Here is a 14,770-nt window from a genome sequence, read left to right as displayed (position 1 = left end):
CCATTTAGGACCGAGATGAGGAGAATCTTCTTTACTCAGAGAGTTGTTAACCTGTAGAATTCTCTACCGTGGAGATTTGTTGATGCCAGGTCGTTGGATATATTCAAGACGAAATTAGATTGGCCCTTACGGCTAAAGGGATCAAGGGGTATGGAGAGAAAGCAGGAATGGGATACTGAGGTGAATGATCAGCCATGATCTTATTGAATGGTGGTGCAGGCTCGAAAGGCCGAATGGCCTACTCCTGCACCTATTTTCTATGTTTCTATGTTACGACATCGACTGGTAAATGGAGTTGAGGTGCAAATCAGCCATGATCTAATCGAATAGTGAAGCAGTCTCGAGAGGCTGAATGAGCTGCTACTGTGCTAGGTAGAAAAGAAAAGAAAACTATTCAGAATACCAAAAGACAAAACCATTCAACTCCTTTAGGGTTAAGGCCAGACATACCAGATGAGGTAATCTGTTATACAAACCAAACTAGTCAGGGCGTGCAATTCTAGATGGCCTTGGTGACAGCTGGCAATATTTCTGCCTGTATTGTTTGATATCATTAAATAAAAGATTATAAATGCTTTCAAGTAATTAGCTGTGTCATTCTGAATAGAAATACTATACCTCAGCAGGATTTACCCTGTTTTGTAACAATACAAGAAAATAGCTGCCTTGCATGCACGCCAACCTAAAAAACAGCTTTGAAAAATTTGACACAGCCCCCCAAATATTGACGCCTCAAGGCTGACATGTGGAGCAAATAGTTACATGGGGTTGAAGTAACTACTTCCTGCTTACAATATACAAAGACTGGAATCACTGCCATTAGCATTAAGAAGGACTTAAGAGGAGGCAGCTCTGATCTATTAGTAGTCAGGCCCATGTAGGAATGGGCTGAGGGGTGAGGGACCCAATCAGTGCCGATCTTTAACAGCAAATGCTGGCACACTGATTGGAATTTGAGAAATGCTGGTGGTTGGTATGTCTGTGGTTCGTAAAGAGTTAGGAAATATGTTGCATGGGGATCTGCTGATTTGGTGAATTGGCATATAGTCCATTCTCCTCTGTGATCTGTAATCAACTCCAGCCCAGACTGACTCTGAAAATCTTTGCTTACTTAGCTGAATGGTAAATTAAATTGGGTAAATCTCAACCTAATTATTACGATCACAAAACACAAAAATATAGCTCAACTGATAATCTCACTCAAACCACAAGGACATCTGTTATAGGAAATAGAAAATGCCACATTGGTGCAACGCTTTTCTGAAGTTGGGGGATATTGCACTTTGTCATGACACAGTTGATGGAACTTTATTCTGCAGCTGCCTGTGCTATCACAGACTTGGGCATGCTTGGTGCTAACATTGGGTGCCTTAAGCAGGGGAGGTGTTCTATTCCCTAACATTCTTTGCATAGGTGAGCGCAAACATTTAGCACTAAGTTGTAGCACCTAATGTAGCATGCTATGCTTGGTTAACCTGATAATCTTTCATACCAACATGCAGAAACAGGTTCCAGTTCTGAATTTCTCTTTTGAAAATGCATGCTTTCATTCAGCCAACACTAAAATCAGTTTATTGCTCCCTGCCTGTTGCTCAGAAATTAGTTATTCTGTTTGCCAAAGATATTGGATATATTCTTGAGAAGGAAAAAAGTTGCAGGACTATGGGAAAAGAGTAGGGGACTAATTGGATAACTCTTTCAAAGAGCCAGCACAGGCAAGACGGGCCAAATAGCCTCCTTCTGTGCTGTGTGAATCTTAGATAAACTTCAAAGAAACTGTCTTTAACCAAGCGGGAACGTATCCTTTGAACAGGTTGATGTTTCAGTGCTCTGCACTTCTGGCATTGATCTACTATATTCTTGGGCTGTACAAATGTTTGTGTATTACAGTAGGAGACTGTTATTGCAAGGGTTGACCAGTAGGAGACAGCAGATGGACTCTCTTTTAAACTCCCATTACCATTTTATGTGTTGCAGTTTCATCATCCCCATCCTCGGAATCGAGGAAGACTTGCTTCCACTTCTGAAGTGAGTTCTTTGGTGGCTGAACAGTCCAATAGGAGAGCCACAGACTCTGTCACAGGTGGGACACAGTCGCCGAGGGAAGGGATGGGTGGGACTGGTTTGCTGCACACTCCTTTCGCTGTCTGTGCTTGGTTTCTTCACACTCTAGGCACTGAGACTCGAAGTGCTCAACGCCCTCCTTGGATGTGCTTTCTTCACTTAGGGCAGTCTTTGGCCAGGGACTCCCAGGTGTCAGTGGTGATGTCGCACTTTGAGGGAGGCTTTGAGGGTGTCCTTGTAACATTTCCGCGGCCCACCTTTGGCTCATTTGCCGTGAAGGAGCTCCGCATAGAGAACTTGCTTTGCGAGTCTTGTGTCTGGCATGCAAACTATGTGGCCTGTCCAGCGGAGCTCATCGAGTGTGGTCAGTGCTTCAATGCTGGGGTGTTAGCTTGGACGAAGACACTGATGTCGGTGCGTCTGTCCTCCCAGGGGATTTGCAGGATCTTGCGGAGGCATAATTGGTGGTAGTTCTCCAGCGACTTGAGGTGTCTTCTGTACATCGTCCATGCCTCAGAACCATTCAGGAGGGCAGGTACTACTACAGCCCTGTAGACCATGAGCTTGGTGGTAGATTTGACGGCCTGGTCTTCGAACACTCTTTTCCTCAGGCAGCCGAAGGCTGCACTGGCGCATTGGAGGTGGTGTTGATTCTCCGCATCAATTCTGCTTTTGTTGATAAGAGGCTCCCGAGGTATGGGAAATGGTCCACATTGTCGAGGGCCGCTCCGTGGATCTTAATGACTGGGAGGCAGTGCTGTGCGGCGAGGACAGGCTGGTGGAGGACCTTTGTCTTACGGATGTTTAGCGTAAGGCCCATGCTTTCATATGCCTCAGTAAATACATTGACTATATCCTGGAGGTCAGCCTCAGAAAATGCACAGCAGATTCAGGCGTCATCTGCGTACTGTAGCTCAACGACAGAGGTTGGGATTGTCTTGGACCTGGCCTGAAGGCGGTGTAGGTTAAACAGCTTCCCACTGGTTCTGTAGTTTAGTTCCACTCCAACGGGGAACTTGTTGACTGCGAGGTGGTGCATGGCAGCGAGGAAGATTGAGAAGAGGGTTGGAGCGATGACACAGCCCTGCTTGACCCCGGTCCGGACATAGATTGGGTCTGTAATGGATCCGTTGGTAAGGATCACGGCCTGCATGTCGTCATGGAGCAGGTGAAGGATGTTGACAAACTTTTGGGGGTATCCGAAACGGAGGAGGACGCTCCATTGACCCTTGCGGTTGACAGTGTAAAAGGCCTTTGTAAGATCGAAAATGGCCGTATATAAGGGCTGGCGCTACTCCCTGCATTTTTCCTGCAGCTGTCGCGCTGCAATGATCATGTCCGTTGTGCCCCGTAGGGGATGAAATCCGCACTGTGACTACGGGAGGAGCTCCTCGGCCACAGGGAGAAGACGGTTGAGGAGAACTCTAGCGACAACTTTCCCAGTGGCTGATAGCAGGGAGATTCCCCTGTAGTTGCTGCAGTCGGACTTGTCCCCTTTTTTAAAGATGGTCATGATCACTGCATCTGAGATCTCCAGGCATGCTCTCCTCCCTCCAGATGAGCAAGATGAGGTCATGTATCCGCACCTACAGCGCCTCTCTGCCATACTTTACATCAGAGGGGGAAAGTAGATTTTCCTTCAAATCTGAAACATCAGCATATTTTCCTCCTTTAAAAAGAAAGACTTAATAAGAACATAACAACATAAGAATTAGGAACAGGAGTAGGCCATCTAGCCCCTCGAGCCTGCTCCGCCATTCAATAAGATCAATGCTGATCTGGCCATGGACTCAGCTCCACTTCCCCTCCCGCTCCCCGTAACCTTTAATTCCCTTATTGGTTAAAAATCTATCTATCTGTGACTTAAATACATTCAATGAGCTAGCCTCAACTGCTTCCTTGGGCAGAGAATTCCACAGATTCACAACCCTCTGGGAGAAGAAATTCCTTCTCTACTCGGTTTTAAATTGGCTCCCCCGTATTTTGAGGCTGTGCCCCCTAGTTCTAGTCTCCCCGACCAGTGGAAACAACCTCTCCGCCTCTATCTTGTCTATCCCTTTCATTATTTGAAATGTTTCTATAAGATCACCCCTCATCCTTCTGAACTCCAACGAGTAAAGACCCAGTCTACTCAATCTATCATCATAAGGTAACCCCCTCATCTCCGGAATCAGCCTAGTGAATCGTCTCTGTACCCCCTCCAAAGCCAGTATATTCTTCCTTAAGTAAGGTGACCAAAACTGCACGCAGTACTCCAGGTGCGGCCTTACCAATACCCTATACAGTTGCAGCAGGACCTCCCTGCTTTTGTACTCCATCCCTCTCGCAATGAAGGCCAACATTCCATTCGCCTTCCTGATTACCTGCTGTATCTGCAAACTAACTTTTTGGGATTCATGCACAAGGACCCCCAGGTCCCTCTGCACCTCAGCACATTGTAATTTCCCCCCATTCAAATAATATTCCCTTTTACTGTTTTTTTTTCCCAAGGTGGATGACCTCACACTTTCCGACATTGTATTCCATCTGCCAAACATTAGTCCCTTCGCTTAACCTATCCAAATCTCCTTGCATTTATATAATGCCTTTCACAACCTCAGGCTGTCCATAGTGCTTTACAGCCAATTCCTGTGAAGCGCCTTGGGACATTTTACTAAGTTAAAGGTGCTATATAAATACAAGTTGTTGTAAGAACTTTTGATGTGTAGCCACAGTTGGATTGACTTGCTGTGCATTTTATTTTAATTTTACAAGTGGAGTCATGTTAATATCACTACTGTTTTTGTTTCCTCCCCTTGCATAAGTTATATTTATAAATCTAAAACTCGCATGTTAACTTCATGTTTAAGTATTTAGCTTAGAACTCTTCAGCGTGCAATGTGAAAAAAGCTGAAACCACATTGGCCGGAACATCCTATCAAGGGGCTCAATTTTCCCCCATGCCGTATTTTGACATTTCAAGAGTTACGCCTGTTTTTTTTTGCCCTGACTAAAAAAAACGTATAAGTTTCCCCATTCTAATTTTTTTAATTGGCGCCACACAGCTTTAGCTTCGGGGGGGTTGGAACCTAATGTTTGCGCCGAAAAAAGGATGCCCCCCCCTTCTGTGCATGCGCGAAAAAAAAAGACGTCTTTTACGCGCATGCCCAGTACACCTCCCAGTCTGCTTGCGGCCATTTTTAAAGAGCCAGTTGTGTGTAAGAACAATGGAAAAAATCAGAGCTGCAATATGCAATGCGGCTCGAGGACCAAAGGGCTAGACTTTCTCCAGAGCCCCTCAACGCCCGATTGCCCGCCCAGAAAAAACGCTAACATTTTGTAAGGAATGTTGGTGAAAATTTCCACTTTTAAGTTAAAAATAATCGCTCTGTGAGAAAATGGATCTTGCACCATTATTCTCGGCGGATAAGGGGAAACTAAGTAAAATGGGCGGATTTTAAACAATTTAGTCCGAGGCTGCACTTGGGCCTAGGGAGTGGGGGAAACTTAAAAAAAAAATGTCACTTAAAAATAAAATTTAAAAAACATTTCCAAGACACTTTTACACCTAATCACAGATTTCCAATTTAAAAAAAAATAAAGAACCTTTAACTTACCTTTCTTTGCAGAGTACTCACCCACCGCCCTGTTTAACAGCTTTTACAGGACGGAAGCAGTCGGCGATCTGGATGGGCTCCCATTGAGGCCAAACTTTTTCTCGGCGGTGCATGTAAGCAGTTTGGTCCCGGCGGGCATTCTGAGATTTGGGTGATACCATTGAGAAACTAAGGGGGAAACTTTCGCAGAAAAACAGCTGTACCGCCGAGAAAATCACCAAAAACCCGCCGAAAATGAAAGGAAAGTTTAGCCCTAAGCATTTCTCACGAGGAAGTGGAGGCATTAGTTACTGTAATTGAGGCCAGATGGCATGAGCTGGACAGCAGCAGCGGTCACATAAAAGTTTCACCAAAAGAAATGAAGAAACGCTGGAATCAACTAGCAGAAGATTACTGTGCAATGGTGACCACCCTGAGGTCTAGTGGCCAGTGCAAAAAGAAGTGGCAGGACCTTGGGCAAGTAGTTAGTGTAAGTAGTATTTTCCTTTATTCACTGGAATTGCAATTGTAAATGTGACTAGCTGTATGTCCCACCCAGCAGAAAGATCCACTAAAAAGTTATATTTTTATCTTTGCAGAATGTGATAGATTCACAGAGCACACAGCACACAAGCTTTCAAGATGGAGCAGCTTTCCGGAAGTCCATAACGATGTTTTGCAGTAACATAATACATCCATAGTGTGAAGCTACAGATATTACACTTCTCCCTCCTTAATGAAGAAGTTATTATAACAATCATCATACATAACTTGCATGGTTATACATAACAAAGGATTATGGACTTATTTTTGCCATAGTTACAAATTAAGCTTAACCACTTGTTTTCTGTTTCGAAGAAGATATCTTCGCTCTCGAACAGAACCTTCCAAACATGGTGTTCAATTTAAACTCAATCGAGGCTGATCCTGAAGAAAGTTTTCCTCCAAGGGATGCCCTTGATTTCCATTTGAACTCACTCTAATTTCAGATTGTTTGTTTTCCCGACTCGGACTCAGACTTAAATTCTGATTTTCTCTTGGATTTGTTTCCAATCACCCATGTTGATTTCAATGGGTATCTTGAATCCTGCAACATCTATGTGGATTATGATACTTTTCGAATCGCTGTCCATTAACATCGTGCTCCCGATTATGTTTAACTCTAACATCTTCTCATCCTGTTGTTGTTGTTCCACGCTATGTAGTCTCTGGGAATTTCTACTCATAGCTTTGAAAGCCGCTTCTGAAAGTTTCCAAAATGACAGTGAATAAATAGCTTTTTTAATGCTACAATGTACTCACTGATATTTTCATCGGCCTTTTGATTTCGGATACTGAAACGATAGCTTTCAGCAATTTCCAAGGGTACGGGGTTGTAGTGCTGTTCCAGCTTAATTAAAATCTCCTTAAGCATTTTATCCTTTGGCTCGGCAGGCACAAGCAAATTTATCAACATTTCATACAACTCAGGCCCAGCTTCAGTTACGAAAATAGTTCTTTTCCGTTCCAACACCACCCTGTTCTGGTCTGTATTCTCTGGGACTTCCATTATATTATTTTCAGTGAAATACATTTCTAGCCGATCCACATATGCTTTGAACCTTTCCCGGTCGCGTTTATATTCCCCTAAATGCCCCATCACTCCCATAGGTGCAGCCATTTTGACTCTGGCAATTCAACAGTATTCTCGTAATTTACCTCAAATTTGTAGCTGTATTTAAAACAGAAAAGCTCTCAAAGTCTCTCTGTTGGCTAGCTGAATCCTTCACCAACAAAAATTTCAGCTTTGTTTTATTCGATTATCCCATTTGTCATCGCCATTTGTGATAGATTCACAGAGCACACAGCACACACGCTTTCAAGGTGGAGCAGCTTTCCGGAAATCTCTGTGGAAGTTGCTTCTCGTCAGGTGACCTGACTGTTTATTAAATACTCTGGTGCAGTAACACAATACGTCCACAGTGTGGAGCTACAGACATTACACAGAGGAAGGTGGCACACAACAAAAGAGAGAGAGCTTGAACAGCAGACGACACTGCAAATCTACACTCACTGACACCCTTGGAAGACAGGGTCGCTGCTTTGATGGGCTCTGCCTGGAGAAAAGCAACTACCACTGCACAAGCTGGGCCCACACTCGAGGGAGAGGGTAAGTCCTGCAAATTCCACATTCTGGCTTTGCTAAAAGTTAAGTACTGTGTGGGCTATCCATGCTTTGCTTCATGGGGATGTCTCCGTCAGCTCCGCTTCGGTTGATGCATTGTGCTATCATTCATCGTGGTCCTTCAAATAAGCCTCTTTCTTGCGCTGTGAGAGCTTACTCATGCCACCCTGCCCCATCCTCTGCTGCTAACCATTTGTCTGTTCTGTTATATTTTGCAGAACTTGAGGCCAACCCTGACAAGGCTGAAGCCGATGCAGAAGATTCAGACGAGCCTGACGCGGAGAACATCTTCCAATCCCACCTTCCAGACCAAGAGCATGGGGGTGAGAGTAATGGGGAGGGGCAGGAATGAAGTCCCCACTGTTGTACTCACTTTGGAGGAGGTGATGGTGCTGCCTATTGAGGTGCCAGCCCCTTTCCTGAGTGGTGTTGGGACATTCCATGGTTTCACAGTCCGAGGCTGCGGGTCCCAGTTGGATGCAGCGAGGTACACCCAGGGCCCCACCATCCGAGGCTGCGGATCCCAGTGGAATACAACGAGCCACACCCAGGGTGAGGAGGGGAAGGAGAGTGTGACAGCGCTCTCCTGAGGTGCAGGATGTAACAGATGTGGTTTAGATGATAGCAATGAGTGGGGAGAGCATTGACCTTGGGTGATCACTCCTGGACAACATCAGTGGGGTGGGTGATGAGGTATCAGGACTGTCGGGAGAAGTAACAACACTCTCACGAGAAATGGGAACACTGTCCGGGCACATTAGGGATGGAATGTCGCAGGTAGCTGATACACTGTCGGTGAACAGGAGGGAGGGAATGTTGCAGATAGTTGAGATGCTGTCGGGGCAAATGTGGGAGGGAATGTTGGAGGTAGCTGCTGCGATAAGGGAACATGTCCAGACCCCGTGGCCATTGACAGAATCAACTCTCACTCCTACTCCAATCTCAAACCAACCTCTGAAGAGGCCTTCCACATTACCACCTGCCCACGCCTCCATCAAGAAGTGCGCATTACCTGAGATGCTCGAAAGAATAACCTTGCAACATTCTCGAGAAACGCTGTGCCACCACCTGCGGGCAGGGGCGGTGGGGTCACCAAGACCAAGAGCAGTGGGCAGTCTTAGAATAAGGTGAAGGAGAGATGGGTGCAGCCTTTCTTTGCTGCTGCTGTTGTTATTATTGTGGTTACTGTTGTAACTGTTCTCAAATTAAAGGTTTTTTGTAAGTGATGTAAATTTACAAGTTTAAAAGTTTGTAAGTGATCTTAAAGTTTGTAAATGATATAGTTTGTAAGTGATCTTAACTGAAAACTTTAAAGTTTGAAACAAGAATATTTTTATTAAAGTTAAGTACAAGCGTGTTAAACTTTTGAATAAAATATATTTTAAATGATAATTGAATCATTTACATTATTTGTTCCATTATTAATATGACTTTTTAAATTAAAGAAGAATCATTTCTGTTTTTTTTCCCATTAAAATAACACAACATTACGGAACAGGTCCAAACAGTAAACATGGTCCATTTGGAACAGTTGCCGCTGAGCCTTCAGGCAGCAAAGCGTTCACGGATGAGCTGCTGGCGCAAGGCTCGAGCAATCGTTAAAGGGGCACGACGGCTCGTCCTCCTCCGCCGTCGTGCTCTGGGTTCAGGTAGTTGCATGGCTTCCTCGTCCTCCTCCTCCTCATCATCTGCATCTTCCTCCATATCATCAGCCACTCTCACCTCATGATGACAAAGTTGTGTAGCATGCAGCAGAGAACAGTGAACTGACCGACAATCTCAGGGGAGTATTGCAAGTAGCCTCCGGAATGGTCCAGGCATCGGAAACGCTGCTTCAAGATGCCAATGGTCCTCTCTATTTTTGCTGCGTGTCGCAATGTGCAACATGTTGTATTCCCGGTCGGCTTCAGTCCGGGTTACACGTAGGGGCATCATGAGCCAGGTGGCAAGGCCATACCCTTTGTCCCTCAGCAGCCTGCTCTGCCCTTCTGGCTGCTGCTGAAACATGGCAGAGGCTTGAGGGTCGGCCGGCAGAATCACTCCCTCAGCCGGACACGGGCTCTGCAACCGCGCCCCCCCCCCCCTGCCCCGGGCTTCTTTTTAAGCTACTGTATAGCCTAAGGGTTCTCATCCCTTCTGTTCAGCTTCCACTCCACCCGTCCAGGCTTCTTTTGAAGCCGAGCCCCTGTTTCCGGGCGAGGGAGCGATTCTGCCGGCCGACACTCCAACCCTCGAGCCCGGTGGTGGCCTGGTACTTTGAAAAAAAATCAAAAATTAAAGAATTGCATTAGAGTTCCATTTTCTCCCTTTTGATTTTGAAAAAATTAAGCTTCATGATGCATATTAAGATGACATATGAAGAAAGACTGGATCGACTAGGCTTATATTCACTGGAATTTAGAAGAATGAGAGGAGATCTCATAGAAACATATAAAATTCTGATGGGATTGGACAGGTTAGATGCAGGAAGAACGTTCCCGATGTTGGGGAAGTCCAGCATCAGGGGTCACAGTCTAAGGATAAGGGGTAAGCCATTTAGGACCGAGATGAGGAGAAACTTCTTCACTCAGAGAATTGTGAACCTGTGGAATTCTCTACCACAGAAAGTTGTTGAGGTCAGTTCGTTAGATATATTCAAAAGAGAGTTAGATGTGGCCCTCACGGCTAAAGGGATCAAGGGGTATGGAGAGAAAGCAGGAATTGGGTACTGAAGTTGCATGATCAGCCATGATCATATTGAATAGTGGTGCAGGATCAAAGGGCCAAATGGGCTACTCCTGCACCTATTTTCTATGTTTCTATATTCTTTGCCTTCTTGACTCTCTCCAAAACTTCGCCTAAAAACAGTGGCGTCTTTCTGCGCCGATTTTTTAATGTACGCTGCTTTTTCTTAAGTGCCCAGAAGGTTTTTTTGGGACTGGTCACATACGCCGTCCTAGGAATAATGTAAGTTGGCCAAACTTGCTTAAATCCGAAAAACTGGCGCAGACATCAGATTACGCCCCTATAATGCAAAAAAATCCTAACCTAAAAAAAATCATAACTAACTGAGTTACGCTGGCGCAGAAACATTGGGGAAACTTGGAGATTTTAATTTACTCCCCAAAAAAATGGCGCACGCCAAAACAATGCCGCAGGTATCTCGGGAAAATTGAAAGATGAAGTAAATGCTACCATGATATGGGGTGATAGAAGTGAATGACTGGAATGACTTAATTTCTTTCCTTTCTGTTCTGGTTTCAGGTGGCCTGGCAGCAGTTATCTACACAGACACTCTTCAGACAGTTGTCATGATTATCGGAACTGTGATACTAACCATTGCAGGTATAGTTGGCAAACTGTTTCCATGACACGGGGGGGCGGGGGTGTGGAGGGGACATCTTCACTGGCTTCACCGAGTATAAATGGGTGGGTGACAAGGGGTGGGAGTAGGTAGTTGCCCCGAAAACAGTGAGGAAAAACTTACTGCCTCCTTCCCATTCCTAATCTGGTTAAATGTTGCCAACTCTGGTTGGACACATTCCTGGAGGTGTCATCACATGACCTCACACCTCCAAACACCCCGCCCCCACTCTCCCGCCATTGTCCATCCTCACGGCGCACCGTCTTCCCTCGGCCAATTGGAAAGCGAACAGACTCCATTACCCGATTGGATAATTCTTGACTTGTTGGTCAAACAGCTTTTTTCCCCCATGTCTGATATTTTTATACCTAATAAATATAAATGTTCAAAGATTTTTTTTTTAAGTTAGAATTATTCCCAAGGGTGTATTGAAATAGCTGAAGATGAAACTGAGCAAAACCCAAGAGCAGCGATCAACAAAGCCAATAGGATGTTGAACACCTAGCCAGAACTGTAGAATACAAATCAGGAGGTAGTAATAAATTCGTACAGTGCTCTGGTTAGACCACACCTTGAATATTACATCTAGTTCTGGTCGCCAAGAAGTAAGAGAAACATTCAAGCACGGGAGAAGTACAGAGAAGAGCCATGCGGCTCATCCCTAAGGGGGGGATTTTGACCCCAAAAAACGTGTGGGTTGGGGTCGGTTGGAGGTTGGAGTTAAACATTTCAAACCCGCCTTCAACCCGCCCACTTCTGGTTTTAACGGATGCAGGACGGGGCGGGCAGCCAACCCGGTCGCAGGTGGTGGGTTGGCACTTTAAATATTATAATGAAGCTGCATTTTAAATTTAACTGTGGGCGGCTGACTGGGTTTCCCAGGTCTCGGGGAACCTGCCAGCTAAAGGAAGGTGAGGACTGCTGAGCCCAGGAGTTAAGTGCCTTTCCACTTACATGCTGGATCCCGATTTGCTGCTTCGCCAACCCCCCGCGATCGACCACCTTCCCCCCCCCCCACTTCACGAGGCCTCTGATCTCCGACCTCCCCTCCCCCCCCACCCCCCCTCCTCCCACTTTCCAACATCTCTTCCAACGATTTGCAGCCCCTGATCTCCCCATCAACAATCCAGCTCCCGACCTCCCCTCCACCGATCCAGCTCCCGACTTCGCCAACAATGATGCAGACCCTTATGAGAACAGACTACATAAATTGGGTTTGTATCAACATTCCCGCGAAGCTGCGCAGTCATCTGCAAGGTCCCGCGCAGGCCGCTCACCAGCTTTTCCATTGTAGATACCGTGCATGCATATAAATCTGAATGGGCCGCGCATTGGGGGAGGCGGCTGCACAGAAGGCAGTGCAGCTTATGGGGAACATCGGTTTATAGTCCCTTGCAGTTTATAGGTTTCAGGGTGGTTGTGTATAGAAGAAATCCATGAGGCTGAGTACTGTGAGCTAAACTTAATGTGACCTCAGTCGTCTTTATTACAACTCCAGAGTGCCTAAACAACATGGCAGCCAACCTTTTATACAGGCCCTGCACGTGTGTGCAGGTGACCATTAGGACTCCAACAATCGTGCCCTCTGGTGGCAAGTATTACATAGTTACACTCTTTCTCCCCCCAAACCCCCTCCCCCCCCGCAAAAGTCTTCGGTACAAGTTATTTACAAGTTGAGACGATCCGGAGCCCTTCGCTCCCTGGTTGATCGTCTAAGTTCAAACCCTGGCATATGTGAGTTGGCCGGACCATTGCTGCACTGCACCGGACTGTCAGGAACGGTGGGTTCATACTAGTGATTGACAGCGAGGTCGATTGCTGGTTGGGTGTGTGTTGGTGGATTGTCGATGGTGATGTCCTCTTCAAGTCGTTCCTGGTTGTCAGTAAATCGCAATTTGGTCTGATCTAAATGCTTTCTGCATGTTTGGCCATTTAACAGTTTGATTATAAACACCCTATTCCCTTCCTTGGCCAAAACAGTGCCAGCAACCCACTTGGGACCATGACCATAATTCAGGACAAACACAGGATCGTTAACATCAATGTCGCATGAACAGCCGTGCGATCGTGGTACATGTTCTGCCGGTGTCGCCGGATTTCCACGTGATCATTAAGATCCGGATGAACTCGGGAGAGCCTGGTTTTGAGGCCTCTCTTCATTAACAATTCTGCCGGGAGAACCCTGGTGAGTGAGTGAGATCGCGTCCGGTAACTGAGCAGAATGTAAGACAAGCGGGGCTGCAGGGAGCCATCCATCACGCGTTTCATGCTCTGCTTAATTGTTTGGACTGCCCGCTCCGCTTGACCGTTAGACGCGGGCTTAAACGGAGCAGACCTGACATGCTTGATGCCATTGCGGGTCATAAACTCGTTGAATTCCGAGCTGGTGAAACACGGTCCATTGTCGCTGACAGGGACGTCGGGCAAGCCATGGGTGGCGAACATGGCCCGGAGGCTTTCAATGGTGGCTGCGGATGTGATGGATGACAAGATTACACATTCAATCTATTTGGAGTAAGCGTCCACAACTACTAAAAACATCTTTCCTAGAAAGGGGCCGGCATAATCTACGTGGATCCTGATGCACGCATGACTCCAAGTCCGAGTCAATGCCGGGCCACCAAACATGCGACCTGGCAATTGCCTTCATCATGACAATGCCTGGGTGGGTACTGTGTAGGTCGCGTATAAACGTTTCCCTGCCTTTTTTGGCAAAACCACACGATTACCCCATGAGAGACAATCTGGCTGGATGGACATTTCAGCTTTGCGTCGGTGAAATGGCTTAAATTCATCTTGCATTTCCCTGGGAATGGCCGACAAGTTCCCATTTAGGATGCAACTCTTTACTAATAGCACAGGATCCTGGCTGTTCCAGGTCATGATCTGGTGAGCTATGACGGGTGACTCCTCGCTCTCAAAAGCATCCATGACCAGTAGCAAGTCTGCGGGCTGCGCCATTTCAACCCCAGTGGTGGGTAATGGTAGCCGGCTGAGAGCATCGGCACAATTTTCAGTGCCTGGCCTGTGGTGGATAATGTTAGTGCCCATCTTTGGATGCGGATCGAAGCAGTGGTATTTATACCTTTGCTCTCTGAAACAGTGAAATGAGCGGCTTGTGGTCAATTTCAAGCTCAAACCAAAGTCCAAATAGGTATTGGTGCATTTTCTTAACATGCTGACGCCTCTTTCTCGATCATACTATACACTCTCTCAGCCTTATTCACACTTCTAGACACGTATGCAACTGGTTGGAGATTGCCCGATACATTGGCTTGCTGTAACACACAGCCGACCCCGTACGATGAGGTGTCACAAGCTAGCATTAAATGTTTACATAGGTCATAGTGTACAAGTAACTTATTTGAACATAGCAGGTTTCTGGCCTTCTCAAAGGCTGTGTCTTGAGATTTGCCCCAAAGCCAGTCATCAGCCTTAAGTAGCAACATGTGCAAAGGCTCTAACAACGTGCTCAACCCGGGTAGAAAGTTACCCAAATAGTTGGAGTCCCAGGAACGAACGCAGCTCCGTCACATTCTGTGATGTGGGTGCATTCTTGATGGCCTCTGTTTGAGTCCGTGGGCCTGATGCCATCTGCTGCAATCTTTCTCCCCCAAAATTCGA

The 14,770-nt window shown here is 46.2% G+C and overlaps 1 protein-coding gene across 1 annotated transcript in view; it reads left to right on the top strand.

The window, feature by feature from the left end:
* Positions 1–14,770, top strand: part of LOC139281135 (sodium/mannose cotransporter SLC5A10-like) — a 178,695-nt gene that overhangs the window by 46,556 nt on the left and 117,369 nt on the right. The window contains exon 6 of the mRNA XM_070901109.1: positions 11,047–11,127. Within this exon, the coding sequence (XP_070757210.1) occupies positions 11,047–11,127 (81 nt within the window). The remainder of the gene's footprint in view (positions 1–11,046; positions 11,128–14,770) is intronic.

This window comes from Pristiophorus japonicus, chromosome 15 (assembly GCF_044704955.1).
Source record: "Pristiophorus japonicus isolate sPriJap1 chromosome 15, sPriJap1.hap1, whole genome shotgun sequence".
Lineage (NCBI taxonomy): Eukaryota > Metazoa > Chordata > Chondrichthyes > Pristiophoridae > Pristiophorus > Pristiophorus japonicus.
Note: the sequence above shows the minus strand (reverse complement) of the source record. Positions and strands in the feature narration are given on the sequence as shown.